Consider the following 16,001-nt stretch of genomic DNA (forward strand, 5'->3'; position numbering starts at 1 on the left):
CCGCCCCGCCCCGCCGCGCCGCGCCCCCTGGTGGTCACACACAGCTCGCACAGCTCGTCCTTATTAAACGCTCTTTATTGTTACCAACGTCCCGTTATTGCATAAAGATCGCGTCTCTTTTTAAATATAATACAGCTATCAGATGTATTTATCGCCTTCCCTTCTCACACCCAAGTAAGGATAAACAATCTGGTTTAGGCAGTACGTTCTCAGAAAAGGAGCGCATTTCTCAATGGAACAGCAGCAGAACCGGCTGATGGACGCTCATCGCTTGCTTGTCGACTCTCACACCCTTGGTTGTTTGCTGAAATGTTTAACAAACTAAATTTTGCATGAACTTTGTGTTAGCACCACATTGGAGCTCAAGGAATATTTAAACACCCAGTTCTAGGTCTTCCAATTCCTTAAGGAGAGCAGCTTCTTTCTGAATCTTCTCCACCTAAAGAAGAAAAGCATAAAATGTCATAGATTTACCTAATAAAATGAACCTGGAATAAATTCTACAGATCTCAGCTGTACCTGATTCTTCTCCAGCTGTTTGCCAGCAGCTGCCTGTTCTTTCAGCTGCTCAATTGCCTTTAGTTTCTGGGGAAAAAAAAAAAAAAAAGAGAAAAAAAAAGGTCCCTCACACAAAAATATTGGTGAAACAGTAGGAAACAAGTCTTAGAAGTTGCCGCACTTGCAATTGCCTGATGCATCTGGAGGCAGGTCTCTACGGAAAGCACAACCCCTTAAGTATCTCCAGATGCTCCATCCAGGATTTCCCACCCATAGCAGACATCTTTCAAGAACAGAACCTAGAGGACAGCAGTACTACTTCATCTCTGAAACAAACTCCAGGCATTGTCTCACTGAAGGGCTCCACCACCATCCCTCTTCAGCACACATTTTCCACAGAGAGCCTGGAATGTTAACCCAGAGACTATGAGCAGCAGGAGGCAGCCAAGAGAAATGGGAAAGATTCTCTAGCCAGAACTTAGTAATTTCTATTCTGGAATTATTTAATGCAAGAATTCTCACAACTGGCAGTAAACTTTGTGCTCAGGCCACAAGACAAACCACAAGGCACTGTTCCCTTGCCAGATGCAGGTCCCAACAACCACCAAATGCGCAGAGCCCCTGTCTGAGCGCCAACACCTGCCAAGGCACCCCTGACCTCAGCTGGGGACTGGCTGCACCCCCACAGCAGTCCTGGCCAGAGCCTGAGGGTTAGTTTTAAAACTCCTCCCTGTACGGCCACCTCTGACGGGGCCTTCAGGAACCCTGGCACATGATGGCCTCCACTGCTGCACAGGGTGGGAGGGCAAAGGGAGGCGGGTACAGTTTGGGACATTACCGTGAAGGTACGCGCATCCTCCTAAACTCAGCTCACCTTACACTCGCACCAGGTCTGACAGACCAGCCCTTGGAGAAATACTGCCTGTTAGAAAAACAATCTCTTCACACCTTTTTCAAATTCTTTATCTTCTTGTCCACTTCAGGATCTCCCGTGGTCATGGCAGGCACAGTGTTCTGCAGGGCATTCTGTGGGGTTTTGACCTGGGCAGGGCCTTGGTGTGCATCAGCTTTGGCCTCCTGTAAACACATAAACACAACAAAGAGAATGAAAAATGTCCTTAATTACTTTAAGAGGATCCATTTAATATTTCCTCTTTCCCCAGTTTGCTGGTGTATTCCAAAATCTGGGCACGACTTGCTCAGAGGTACTGCATTATCCATTGATCTGCTCTCCACAGACAAAGGCTTATCTGGAAGAGCTCACATGCTGCTTCTTGTTTAATTTCTATCTGCTTCCTCAAGATCCCAACCACACGCTGCACAGGGAAACATCAGATTAAGGGTGATATGACAAACACATACACAAATATTTTACAAAGCAGACTGGGTCATTGTCTCTGAAGCAAAAGAAAGGGCACAAAACCAGTGCTAGATTTTTTTAAAAATAGCATTTAAAGAAATTATTGCTTCAGAGGTTTGTAGAAATTGGAAGGCTAATACCAAAAGCTTTTATCTACCTAGTCAAAGAATAATACGTCCAGAAGTGACAGACAGGCTGTCTCTGGTCTGCCCTAAAAACACACCTCCGCCTGGACCTGCTGGGAACAAAAAGCACCCAGCCTGTTCTTACATCCTACCTAAAATCAACACATTCTGCAGAACATGAAAAGTCAGAATCACTTTGTTTCCACATTGATTTCAGCTAACACTTGCAGCGACTCAGCAAAGCTGCTACTTTTGAATCACCCTTTTGTACCAGCTTTACTCTGGCTAAACTCTGCTGCCCTTCCCACACTGCCATACGTGCAACACGTGTGGAGGGCTCTCAGTGCACAAGTCACTGCTCTGAGACTGATTCTGCCCTTCAGAGAAACTAATTAACATTATCCTCGTAAGAATGACTCTTGCAGTACCTGTTTAGCAGCTTTCTTGGCTTCATGTTTCCTCTGATTTTTGAGAGCTGTTTTAGAAAATGGCTTATCACTGCCTCCCAGCTGGGGTTTCATGTTCTGGGGGGGCTCATCCTCATGCTGCAGGATATGCAAAATGGTTAAAACTCCATATTACATGCTGGCAGAGAAACCCCAAAATCTACCTAAGACAGCACCACATGCAAAGATGAACCAGAAAGAAACAAGAAAAAAGAAAGAAAGGAAGTTGGGGGGAAAGTATGCCAAAGAAGGATGAAAAGGGTATCAAATTCATCCACTCGAGTTCACATGGGACTTCCCTGTGTCCCCTAATGACTTCATAGACTTCCAATAAAATAACAAAATCATTATGCTTTCTATCTCAGGGAGGAAATAAAATCCAAGGGGAATAATCTAGCACAAAATGACTAAAGCTGGTATTTTGCTGCTGTTGACAGCTTTGTAACTCAAACTCCTGATGACCAGAGAGGAAGGCTGAGTGCTGGGAGGACACGTGAGGGGTTCTTTGGGGGGCACACTGGGGGCTGAGAAGGGGGGGCTGTTCTGTGCTTTTAAGATAACTTTTAACTGTGGCACAGTATTGTTTTAATGCACGTGACAAGATTTTTTGCCCATATAAATAAGCAGAATTATTTTGCTGACTGTATCTTTTCCCTACTCCCTCTGCTCACGGATGGTTTGTGAGAGCAGCCCTCAGCATGGCTAACACACTGCTCGCAGGCTGAGCCTGCAAAAGCACCAGGCTCAAAATCAAAGCTCTCCAGGAGTCAACACTAAGGGTGCAGCTCAGCCTACTTTGAAAACCTGCAGAAAGAAAACTAATTATACAAGCAGGTGACTGTACTGAAATGTGTTTAAGCTACAGCTGACTTGCTAATGATCCCATCTCATTCTATTAAGTACATTTACCTTATCAACAAAACACACACACACACCAAAAAAAAAAAAAAAAAAAAAAAAAAAAAAAGAATGGCTGCTGGGAGGCCAGTCAGGCCTCAGGCTGGCTGGATTCTGAACCGGTAAGTAAAGTTACCCAGATCAGAGGCTTCTGTCCTAACCAGAGCACACAGTTTCACCACAGGGCACACTTGGAGTTTAGTGTCTCAGTGCATGCTGCAAAGAGTATTACAAGTTTGCAAATGGTTTGTGAAAGGACAGTATTTGGGCCAAAGAGATGAGAGCTTTCTAGCATACTCTCTTGCAAAGTGCCAAAGACGGTTACCAAAACCCCTCCAGACTCCCCCCAGTGCTGTCAATCCCGTCACTCTTCTCAAGCTCCTCCTCAAATACACCCACACGTGAGGCCAAGCTCCAGACAGACATGAGACAAGCGGTCAGTTCCCACAGGACACCGCTACTCACGAGCTTGGAGGTTGTGACGGGCTTGTTCCTCAGGGCGGGAGGTCTGTACGCCTGCGCAGGCCTCGGCTCAGCGCCGGGCAGGTCGCTGGGCACCGCCTGGTATTTCACCGCTCTCTCCGGGAACACCCCGTCCAGGAAGGGCTGCCAGAACACCTGCCACATCTCCTCGTCAGATGGCACCTCGTAGGAGTGCAGCACCGAGCCCGTGTAGTGCCAGATCTTGTATCCGTTGCTGACCCGGAGCCGGGGAGCACACGTGGCCGTCACAATGTGCTCCCCGTCGGGACACCAAGCGAAGAACGTGGAATCCGAGGCCACCGGCTTGGAAATGAGTTTGTAGTTTTTAACGTCCCACACTTCCATCTGTCCCCTGAGGTTTCCAAACCCTGCCAGCACTAGGATGTGTCCGTGGGGGCTATAGTAGGCAGCGTTGCGAGGCCCGGTGCCAAAATCAAACACAGGGTCACATTTCAGGTTAAAAACTGTGGCTTTGGCAGGCATGAAACCGTACACGGCACAGAACTCGACAGAATTGGGGCTCCAGGCAACGTCGTAAATAGGGCCATTTTTTGCTAAAGGAAAAGGAAAAACATGCAGCTGTTGGGAGATGGCACTTTTTCAGAGCAAGCCAAAATAAAATCCATAGTGATTCTTCATGCTTTGGTAAAATGATCTGTCCTAATTATTGACAGTGAAATTAATTCTACTAACAATAGAGGGAAAAACAACCTTGTATCTTCTGATACCTTTAGTTACAGTTTGCAACAATAACTGCAGTCATTCCAAATTACCTCTGTAGAGTCAGCACCAACACATTAACAGTAACCATATCTTGACATGTCAAAAAAAAAATCCTTTTATTTTTTTTTTTCCTCAAGTATGACCTCAGGACCTTCTCAAACTGTCCCACTGGAAACCTGCAAAAACAGGAGTTTTATACCAGCTGGATAATAGTTTCTCTTCTTTCAATGTAAGAAATATTGCGCAGTTCAGCTTTGTAGAGGTAAGCAATAGTGACCTGAGTTATCTTTGGATCACGCCCATGCACAATATTTTATAAGCTGGATTTTAATCTGAATGAGTACATGTACAATGATCAAAATTCGGCATTGTTAGAAGCTTTTCTGGGGGCTGGAACATTAGGAGATACTGAAGAATGATCAATTAGTGCTGAAAACTCAGGTAAAATATCCAGAGGTGAATACAAACCACAGGCCACTATAACTTTTCATTATCTGGGTATATTTTCCCATAGTTTAGATAAATGCCAAGTGCACTACTGAATCCTTAAACCCAGAGTTGACCCAAAATGTTCAAACTGATGAGTTAAATGGTTCATGCCTGCTGTCACTCTGAAGTCTCATTATCTTTAGAAACGAGGATGTATAATTACACCGCATGTTCCCCTCTGAAACCTATTCAGTGCCATTAACCCAATGTAGCTTAGATACAGAGGTGACAGAAAACTGTATTTGGTGACAGCAGCAGCTGGAGAGATGAGGGCAGCTCCATGCAGGCTTCAGAGCTCTACCAGAGCCTGCAGCAGCAGCACATCTTAGTTGAAAATGAAAAGCCCTCCACAAATGCCAGTGTGGGAAAAAAGCTTCAAAACTGCACTTCAAAAAATATCCAACTCCACAGGGAATGAGGCACCTCTCACTCCAAGTGCCCACCGCTTGCTTTTGTCAGTTTGGGCTTTTCCTTAAAAAGGAATAGCTAAATTAAATGAAAAGTAATGGTAAACTTCCTGTTAAACACAGATGCAGTAGAAATAGAGGACATTTCAGTAAGTATGTAGTTAACCAAGTAGTGCTCTCAAGCTGGGAAACTGCTCCCAAAGAGATTCTATATACTGAGTCACAACCCCAATTCTCCTTCCCCAGTGGAGTTACCACCAAGGGGAAACGGGGCACAGTACTCTTCCACAAGTTTTGCAGCAGAAGACAAACTGGGAATGTTCCCAGTCAGCACTGTTATGGAAATTACATTCACAGTACCTCCAGCAAATATAGTCCATCCCCAATGTTCCCAAGCACTCCCAATAAACTGGCCTCTACATCCCCAAACAGGCCAGATGTTTGCACACAATAGCAAGAGCTTGAGAGAAGGAAAAAAGACCCCCACAGGGGAAGTTAAGACATGGACTTCCAGTTGAAGCTGGAATTAAGCACATTTATCTGTTGCACCCCAATATATAATTTTTATGTCTTAAAACATTTCCAATTTTACCATACAAAATAAAGGACTTCTATTTTCCAACAGACTTTAAGAAATTGCTCTCTCTCTGCCCTGGCTCACTGAGTTACAGTATCTTGCATGTGTAAAAGTGCAGGTAGGATTATTCTGTTTGGTGACACACATTCCCACGCGTTATGGATTCTGAGACATCACCCTGGCCCCATTCCTTAGCAAACGAGCATAGCTCCCTCCCTGTGCATTTGAACACCTTCCCAAGCAAACTATCAGTGTGTATTAACAGGAAGTGTTTGCTCCCTGCCACTAACATTAAGATGGTAAGTCTATCAAAGGTAAGAAAACTCAGCTACTTAAAAAAACCCCAAACCAACCCAGAAAAAAAGCAACAGCTTCCTGCAGAGGTGAAAAAAAAAAAAAAAAAAAAAAAAAAAAGAAAAAAAAAGAGATGAAGGATTTTTTGTTAAGAGGATTTTGTTTCAAAGATGAGTTCAGGACATGAAGAACCCCGGCAGGACGCAGCACGGCAGGTACTCACGCAGCTGCACCACGGCGCTCTCCCCGCTGGCCCCCACGTAGTGCAGCGTCTGCTCGCCGTAGTACGAGGCTCCGCTCTTGTCCACCTCGGTGCTGGCAACCACCAGCACGGCCGTGGCTGTGAACAGACATGGTGCACACGGCTGCTGCAAACACAGCTGCTGCAAACACAGCAGCCACGGCACAAAGCACCACAGACAAAGGGACATTGGCTCCGCTATGAGCTCCTACCGGCTGCTTGTCTAATAGTGCTGGTATCATTCTCTTTCGAATTGAGTTCTTCCTAAATGCTAACACAAAAGGACTGAATACCTTCCTTTCTCAGATGGAAAATGTCAGCCCAGTTTATTCATTCAGTGTTAGATCACAAGCAAGGGAGCCTCCTCTGCAGCTATAAAAAATATATTAAATTACAGCAGAAACCAAACATTCTGATCAATCCTTGAACAGAATGTTTCCTCAGCATCTTCCCTATGCACATCTGTTCTCCAAAGCTGTGTTCCTCTGGCGGGTGCAGAGCAGGGCACTGTCTCACCAGGGCAAGGGCCAACCTGCCCCTTCCCCCAGACACATGCACCCCAAAATGTCTTGAGACATCAATCCTTCCTGCCTCTCACAGTCCCCATGCATGGTTTCTACACGTGTCTAAAACCTTCCTTGTACTCCAAACCGCGTGGGTTGAAGTAAAATGATTTGTACAAAATCATTCTGAAACAGCTCATTGCTAACAAACAGCAAAGCACAGAGGCCTGTCAGCTCACCCCAGTTATGATATGTATGCATACAGATAATTCTACAGATTAAATCATCACATGACCTGTTCTTACGTTTACAATCCAATATATTATTGACACAGATAAAAAATTATATAGGAATTTGTCATTCAACTACAAAATTTACCAGCATGTACAGAATATTTTGAATTCCAACATACAGAATGAAAAGCCACAGAGTGTACAGAAATGTATCTCAGCAAGGTGTTAATGGCTGCCCTCAGGATTTATCAGCATATGCAAATGAAACACAAACCCCAGACAAACAAAGTAAGTCAATCCAAGACGAGCACAATATAGAAGTCTCAGTACACAGCTGCTATACCTTTTTTGTTCCATAGCATCGTCACCTTGTCAGCTTTGAAGAAGCTTTTGTTGGCTAGTGCTGACTGCGGGCCCCCGAAGTTGGGGTACTGGTAGAGCCTGACAAAGGACGGAGCACCTTTGCTGCCCGGCACGTAAACAGCAACCTGAAACAGCCACAAGATTCCACTGCAGGTTGAAGCCTTGGTAGCACACAGCATAGTTACTACCAATACTAAAATCACAGTGTTTTTTTTCTTTAAGAAAACCAAGAAAAAGACTGGAAGCTGGATCAGAAATACCTTGGTTGGCTGTGCTCCTGGGGACAACACGAAATCACTGACCTTCTGCAAATGCAGCTTATTTGCAATGGTATCTGCCAAGAAAAAGGCCACAGATGTGTGATGTTAATGACAAACCACACTACCTGGATGTCCTAACCACACTCTTCTATGGGGCTGTCTCCTGGATAACGCAGACCAGTAAAGACAATCACAAAGGATATTTTTTTCTAAGCAAACAACCATTATTTTCCCATTTCACCACATCATTTTACCTACAAAACCAACTTGAACCAAGCCTATGTGTGAAGCCCAGCACTTAGTATTTGGAATCCCAAAAAGCAAAGGAAGCCTCTGAACCCGAGGTGAGCCCAGCTTGTGTTGGAAGCAGATATTCTTCACCTTATCTGTGGTGGATTCAGTCACATTCAGATGCCATCACACAGAGGCAGGGGCTCTCCCCTCACACTTCCATGGGATAACTCTTCCCAACAGGCCTCCTCTGGGCTCAACACTGTCCCTTCCCACAAACAACTGACGGCAACAGCATCACCCCACAGTTCCACTGCAGCCAGGAATGTGCACTGCCAGCAGACATCCTGCTGAGGCTGACATTCCATGCTTCCCACAGCTTGGTAAACATCAGCAGGGCTAATTCTCAGGAACTGAATCTCTCATTGCCCTAATTCTTGTATCAACTTTGTATTTTAAAAAACAAAAAAATGGGAAACTAAAACTACAAGCTGCTGTTCTCCCCCCCGTTTTCTTTAATTCCTTTACATTTTTGTACTAAATTTTTATCTTTCTGCTTTTTTCTTCCCCTTTCCCTTTTCAACATCTATTGACTCCAGATATTCTACCACCAACAGTAAATCTCCTTGGTAAAAACCTTCAGGTTCACTATTTCATTTTTGCCATCAATTTTTTAATGAGCCATTTTTAACAGTCTATTGACAGAATATGCACAACCCAAGGAAGTAATCTCAGCTCACCTTTTCTAACAACAGTTTCTTGGATCTCATAAAATGGCAAACAATATAGAATCAGGCCTCTAACTGAGAATCAGATGCATTTCATGTCATGTCAGTAAGTGAAAAGATAAGTAAGAAAGCGAAAAAACACAACATTAAAGCATAATGATTCTCAATTACTAACTGAAATAGAATGTAGGCAGTATTCAGAATAAAAGGCAAACAAAGGGAGAAACAAAGAAAAACCAGAAAACAAAAATCATCCCTCAAAAGAAGCAGCATTTATAGAAAGAATGAAATGTAGAGAAATACTCGCGTACTGAAGTTGTTGTTTTCAAAGAAGTGCACTTCGTTGTTCACATTCCTGGCACAAATGCTTTCATCATCTGCCCAGCAAGGACACCTGCACGTCAAGGGAAAAGTCAGAAACACAAAATGATGCTCATCATTAGCACTCCAGGATTGTTTTTCCCCTCTGCTGTGAACGCAGTAAGTTCAAACATGAAGATTTAATGTGGATAAATGACATCTGCAGAGCAAGACATATACAAGTAGACTTAGTTATTGTCTGCCCAGCTTTCCTCTGTGGTGCAAGGTGAGAGTGAATTTACAATGAACTATACACAGACACTCACAAGCACAGATTCTGGCTTTCAGCTAGCAACAGGCATTGCTTTGAAAGCCAACACCACACTTACAGCTCCATTTACCTGGATCATATTTTGAAAACCACATTTCTTTGTAAACAAATAGCATCTGGAAGGCTTATTTACCAGTTCTGCATCTTTTTCTGCATAAAAGACTTTAAGCATTTTCCAGTTTTCAGATCATGGAGCTGCAGGTTGGGCACTCCTGCTGTGCCATCCTTAGGAGCTGCAAAAAAACATAGTGGTCTTTGAGGCTTAAATCTGCTTCACCCCAGCATCCCACCTCACGGCTCTGCTAGCGCCCAAACACGCATGCACTTCTTGCAAGCATGCAACGTCTGCCCCTGAGGGACCAAACCCATGAATGCTGATTGCTGTACCTATTAACCTCGTCTGTTCGCAGAAAGAACTCACATTTGGAGGTGTAGGGTTTCTACTCCCCACTGCAAGGCTGCAACCACCACCACCTGTGCAGCTTTTTAATGCAACCCAAAAACCATCCTCACGGCAAACAACGGAGGCATGCTCTCTGCTCCAATGTTTTGCTCTCACAGGAATGAGGTGATTTTGTCCATTCCACTGCAGTCACAGCTCTCTCTGCAAGCCATGCAAAATGGTTCTGCTGCTTTTAAACTGTCTGTACTCTCGTCCTTGCCCCAGCCTGCCTGGCTGCTGCTGTCAGTGATTACAGCAGACCCAGAAGAGCTCGCTAACAGCCCACAGCTTGTGCTGCCTTCTCTCATCCAGCGTGTCCTGGTTCCCAGTCTCCCCACAGCCTGGCCAGTCCCCGAGGCCCAGCCCTGCCCAAGGCAGCATTTACCCTGCCTGTGGCTCAGACAGGACTGCAGCTCTCAGAATCAGGAACTCGAGGCCCCCCAGGGAGGCAGAGGAGGGAATAAAGCTCTGGACATGGAGAACGCTCCAGTCATGGGCCCCAGGGCAGGACACAACTACTGCAAGACAACACACCCTCTCCCTTGCCTGCCCAAGAATACAAGCTGCCTGCCCAGCACACCGCACCAGGAGCACTTCCCAAAGTTCAGAAAACACATGACTGACTGACAGAGTAACTATGAGCACGTGCACTCTGACAGAGCGCGGGCAAGGATGGCCAAGGGCATCCCTCCCTCCTCCCCTGTGCTGCTGACTGCCCACAGAACTCGCTGCACCCTTTCTGCTCTGCTCATTTAGCCAGTAGATGGGCTACAGAGGCCAGCCAGGTACTCGCCCAGAGCCGGGATAAGACATGCACAAGCCCCGTGCAGCTTCCCCAGCTGGTACAATACTCACTTGCATAGGCCTGCCACGTTGCCAGAACATTATTCTTTGGCGAGAATTCAAGGCAAACTGTCTTTGGGAGATCAAAGGAATGCAGTAACTCAGCTCTGTTGACATTAACAACATTGACCCTGGAACCAAAGATGGTATTTCAATAAAACATGTTCACAACAGCTAATTAATAGCTGAGAGAATTGTTCAAGTATTTGACTCTTCTAGGTATGGCCCAAATTTGGTTGTAATGTAACAAAATCAGAAGAGCTTTTCCCCCCACTCTTGTTTTTTACTAAAAAACAAGAGCACATTTTAAAACCAGAAACCCAAATATGACAGAAACCAAGAAAAGTGACCACTAGTCAAAACATAACAAATATTTTCATCTGTAACACATAAGCTCTAAGCAGCAGAGAGAACTCTATAATGCACCTGATCTGTAAAAAAAGAACCTTGCAACGTTCCTTTTATATATATATATATAAAACCCCCACCTTTTTTATAACAATGAGTCTATACACCTTTTTTAGAAAGATGTATCGACTCATTATTTTCTGTGGACTTTACTAATAGATTAATCCCAGAGACCAGGTACTGAATAAAAAAATCAACAAAAGAAAGCATATCCAGACTGGAATGGGGGCATTATAAATAGGAGAAGAACAGCAAATATTTCATCTGATAGTCAACAAACAAAGCCACTAAGGAAACAATAAACTCCATTTAAAATGTACATGCAAACATCTGCATTAACAGCAATCGCCTTTACACAGACAAGAGTAAATGAGGCACAACTGATCCGATTCATTTCATTCAAGCTAAAAATTAAGATAATAAAATGCACCCACTTTTCTCCATTGCACCAGGCAAAGAGGGAGCCGTCCTTGCTAAATGCAACAGCTTTGCAATTTTTTCCAGAATCCCTAAAGAAATAAGAAATGCACATGAGTATCCAATAGTGCCACAGTTAAGGTTTTTTTAACAAAAATGAGCACAACAACCTTCCTGCTGTGCTCCTGAGGATCCCTGTGTCACAGCGCAGCCCCTGCTACCCTGTTCAGGGACTGTCACCTGGCAGTGAGAGCTCAGGCAAAGACAAAGCTGTCCAAACCATCAATGTTCTGAAATCACTTATATTCACACATTTTTCAATTCCAGAGTCTACCTTTACTTTTCAGAAAACGATTTCTTTTGTGCCAGCAACACCAGTACCTTTGGAATGCCGTGCTCTCAGTGAAACTGGGGGGCCCGTTCACCATGTACAGCCCCTCGGACCCTCTCACTGCAAGAGAAAACAGACAGCTCATCTCAAATGCAGGAAAATGTCCAAGGCAGATGTTTTTCTAATTTGTGAACCCTGAGGCACACGCGTTCTTTCCCGTACCTGCTATAAGGAAATTCCAAGGCGCAGCCGAGACGCCCCTGGAGCTCCCATCCCACCTCTCCTGCAGCAATGCCCTCTGCAGGAGCGTGCCCAGCCGGGAGGCAAGCCACCTCCAGGGTGGGGAGCCACAGCCTCTGCACGGCCTATGCCCCAGTCTCGCAGTAAAACATTTCTTCTCACGCCTAAGCGAAATTTCCCAAGGTACACGCACACCACAGTCCCGAGATACGCGAAGAGAACCTTTTAACACACCTCAAATGTGACCCACGGACCGCGCAGCCCCGCCTGGAACGCGTTCTCCAGCTGCTGCCTCACGCTCCCCCATCAAGATCCAAACTTACAACACACGGCAACGGACAGCCCAAAATCTACCTTGAACTGCAGCCCCCACAGACCCCAGTGAGGGGAAACAGGCTGGTGTTTAAAGCTTACAAATACAGAAAAGGAAAACACACATCCCTTATGTCAGGGTCGGTTTAAGCAGCGAGATTCTGGAATCTCGACTTTCGGAAAGACCTTCACAACTCGCGGCGGACACGTCAACGGGCCTCGAGCTGCCGTCAGCGGCTGCCCGCGCCTGGGCTCGGCCCCCGTGTCCTGCGGCGCTCCCCACACACCAACCCGGGCACCCCGCGAGTCAAACCATCCGCGGCCGAAAAACGAATCCCCGGCACGGGGCCTCGAGAGCTCCCGCGGGCCGCGGGGGAGGCCGGCGGCGGGGCAGGAGCGCCCGGCCCCGCCCGAGCCCCGGGCCGAGCGAGCCCGGACCAGTGCCGGGAGCGGCACCATCAAGAACTCCGCGACCGAGGCCGGACTTGGTCACGCCGCGGGAGCGCGCGTTAGGGAAGAGACGCGCGGCGGACGCCGGCGGGCACCGGGCGGCACCGGGCCACCCCAGCCCGACTTCGCCCGCGACCTCCCTCGCACCGGCCCCGACCTCGACGCCGCCCGGGCCCGACGCACCTGCGAGCAGCGGCGTGGGCGGCGCCATCTTGCGGCGCGAGCGGAGAGGCGTTTCCGGTTCCGGGTCGGCGGCCGCGCGGCGGCCGCAGCGTGCGCCACGTTCCCGGGCGGGGCGGGGCCCGGGGCGCGTGCGCGGGTTGGCGCGCGCGGGCCCCGCCCCCGGCGCGCTCCCGGCGTGCGGAGCGCGCGGTGCTGACGCGGCAGCGGCGGCCGGGCCGGACCGGGCCGAGCGCGGACATGGTGGCCAAGCAGCGCATCCGCATGGCCAACGAGAAGCACAGCAAGAACATCACCCAGCGAGGGAACGTCGCCAAGACCTCGGTGCGCGGGGCCGGGCCGAGCCGGGCGGGCACGGGCGGGGGTGGCGGGGCCGGGCCGCGCTGCGCTGACAGCGGTGCTGTGCCCGCAGAGAACGGCCCCGGAGGAGAAGGCGTCGGTCGGGCCCTGGCTGTTGGCTCTGTTCATCTTCGTGGTCTGCGGATCAGGTGAGCGGCCGCGCGCGGGTCCGGCGGCGGCTGCGGGCCCAGGCGGCGGCTCGGCCCCGGCTCTGCCCCTCCGGGCCCCGGCTCTGCCCCTCCGGTCCAGGCGGCGCTCGGGGCCCCTGAGCTCGGTGCTGGCGCTGCCCGGCGAGCGCTCCCCTCTCCGCTCTCTTGCAGCCATCTTCCAGATCATCCAGAGTATCCGGATGGGCATGTGAGGGGCCGGTTTCGGGCCATGGCCCTCCGGCCCCGGCCGCCGCGGCAGCTGCCGAGGAGCGGCGCGCGGCACCGGCCGTGTCGCATTCCAGGTCCCTTCACGAGTCATTCCGAGTTTTCTAGCCCGTGCCACAGTGCCTTGAACAGCACCACATGTATAAAGCAATAAAAGTCTGTTGTTGATCTACAATCGTGGACCTACTTATTCGCTGAAGATCCAGCCTGGTCTCTAGTACGTGGTCCATAGGAACTGACATCTGTTGTAAACACCGGTCCCAGATCAGCGTCACCATCGCCGTGACGCTGGAAATGGTTTTCTTTGACGCTGGAAGCCAGGATTCCTGTAGAGGCTGGAGCCCGACCGTGCAGCATGTTCCCGAGGAGCCCCTGCGGCTCCGCAGCCCTGCCGTGCATTCTCCGTGTGTGTGTAGGGTCAGCCCACTGCAGCATGTGGCAGTGCTCGCACTCGTCCTTGCACCACGGCACCGCCTGTAGCTTTGTCCTAATCCATGCAAAATGCTTGTCTGTGTAGGGGTAGTGGGGTAGTGAGGAACAGGGCACGGCCGGGCAGCAGCTGCTCCTGACAGGACCCGGTGCCGGAGCTTCATGGACTGAGGGAGCACCGTGGCCAGACCTGCAGCTCCCCGAGCCTCTCCCGGCTGTGCCTGTGCTGTAAATACTCTTTGGACAACTTTCAGCAAGTGGTGATAGTTTTAAATTCGACGATGTTGTGTGGGAATATTGGGCGCGGGGCGGGGGTGACGTGCTGCCCCCCCCCCCACCCGCAGTTCTGCTTCTGTCTGTGCAGCCCCTGCAGAGTGTGGTGTGTCTTGCATTATATATTTAATCCTATTTAAGGTAAAACCTGCCTTCAACTCGATTTCTTTTAACAATGGATCCAGTACTTAACTGCTTCCCTACTGGTGATCACAGTTCTTTCTTCTGTAGACAACTGTAACTTGAGATCACATGGAAAATGCTGCTATTGATCATATTTCCCTGCTGATGGCCCCGACTCCTGCTGGCTCTGCTGTCTGCGTGGTGACAAAGGTGATGGGAATTGCTCTGCTGGTGCACACAGTTGCTAAAGGAAGATTTCTTTTTTCCAGGTTTCTCAGTAGAAGACAAATTTTATGTCTGGTTACACTAGAAATAATAGAAAACTAAATGGGTTGAGGTTCATGAAATGCCTGTTAGCTGTGAAGGAGCAGATCTTTTGTACGTGTTGTATTTGCATATGGAATCATTGGGACTGGTGTGAGGCAGCGCAGCCCGAGCACGGGGCCGCCCCAGGGCACGGGGACCTTGTGCTGGGACACTTGAGTGCTGTGGCAGGGGAAGTCTGTATAATCGCTGATTTTAAATAAAGTTCTTTTCAAATGCAAGCTGTGTTTGCTCTGACGTGGGCAAAGTAGGGCTCTGCTGGGTGTTGAAACTCAGCCATTAAGACCAAGCACAGATTAATTGGCTTTTCCCTGAGAGGAGCACCCCCATGCTCAGCTGGTTGGGTGCTGGGCCACGGGGCGCGAGCCGGGGCTGCCAAGGCTCTGGATAAGCCCAGCTCCTGCTCCCTTTCCCTCTGGAGACCAGCCATCCTCCCAGAGGGCTTCAGCAGGTGCCTTCTCCTCACCTCTTGTCCCTCTGCCTGCTGGCAGTGCCCCAGGGGTCTGACCAGCTCCTGCTGTTGCTGCAGGAGTCATTGGCTGTGCCAGCACAGCAGCCGCTTGAGGGCTGTGGGAATGTTCAGGGTGGTTTGTACAAGTTGGTTCTTCAAAGTTCAGTAAATTCTTGCTTTGGTGCAAGCTGGCCACAGCGGTGCGTGCCCTGTAGTGGCACCCGTGTGAGTGAGGGGTCCGGGCAGCTGCAGTGCCGGAGCTGGGGCTGGGTGGGGGCAGCTCTGGAGGGGCCTTCTGGCCCCAGCTGTGCTCTGCCTCCACACATCCACGTGCAAAAGCTGCAGAACACCTCCCTTGTTCCCTTCCGACACCTGACACAGCAACACCCAAGTTTATTTCCCCAGCCGAGATGCAGCTTCCCCTTTCCAGGCACTGACAGTTCTGACGTGATGCCCGTGCCACAGCTGCGGGCGCTCGGCTTCCTCAGCCTGCTGAGCTGACGTCATTAACCACCTGCAACACACTCCTATCTCTTTTTATTTATTTTTTTTTTTTCCTCCTGTGAAGCCTTCTCA

At 48.7% G+C, this 16,001-nt stretch overlaps 2 protein-coding genes across 3 annotated transcripts; one reads left to right on the forward strand and one right to left on the reverse strand.

Moving 5' to 3' along the window:
* Window positions 1–57: 57 nt before the first annotated feature.
* EIF2A (eukaryotic translation initiation factor 2A) lies at window positions 58–13,173 on the reverse strand. Of its 2 annotated transcripts, none has more exons than XM_040074293.2 (14): window positions 13,116–13,173; window positions 11,981–12,050; window positions 11,617–11,691; window positions 10,787–10,905; window positions 9,623–9,722; window positions 9,170–9,252; window positions 7,900–7,973; window positions 7,620–7,764; window positions 6,523–6,639; window positions 3,792–4,363; window positions 2,412–2,528; window positions 1,447–1,575; window positions 520–585; window positions 58–439 (listed from the first exon to the last, which is right to left on the reverse strand). In XM_040074293.2, the coding sequence occupies exons 1-14, from the start codon at window positions 13,141–13,143 to the stop codon at window positions 374–376; spliced, it is 1,761 nt and encodes a 586-aa protein (XP_039930227.1). In that variant the 5' UTR covers window positions 13,144–13,173; the 3' UTR covers window positions 58–373. The 2 variants fall into 2 exon arrangements, with proteins under 2 accessions (XP_039930227.1, XP_039930228.1); XM_040074294.2 differs by lacking the exon at window positions 13,116–13,173 and adding an exon at window positions 12,153–12,727.
* Window positions 13,174–13,288: 115 nt separating this feature from the next.
* Window positions 13,289–15,195, forward strand: SERP1 (stress associated endoplasmic reticulum protein 1). The gene is made up of 3 exons (XM_040074295.2): window positions 13,289–13,436; window positions 13,525–13,600; window positions 13,772–15,195. Exons 1-3 carry the CDS (start codon window positions 13,353–13,355, stop codon window positions 13,810–13,812), a joined length of 201 nt encoding a protein of 66 aa, XP_039930229.1. The 5' UTR covers window positions 13,289–13,352; the 3' UTR covers window positions 13,813–15,195.
* Window positions 15,196–16,001: the final 806 nt, after the last annotated feature.

This window comes from Hirundo rustica, chromosome 10, assembly GCF_015227805.2.
Source record: "Hirundo rustica isolate bHirRus1 chromosome 10, bHirRus1.pri.v3, whole genome shotgun sequence".
In the NCBI taxonomy this organism is placed as follows: domain Eukaryota; kingdom Metazoa; phylum Chordata; class Aves; order Passeriformes; family Hirundinidae; genus Hirundo; species Hirundo rustica.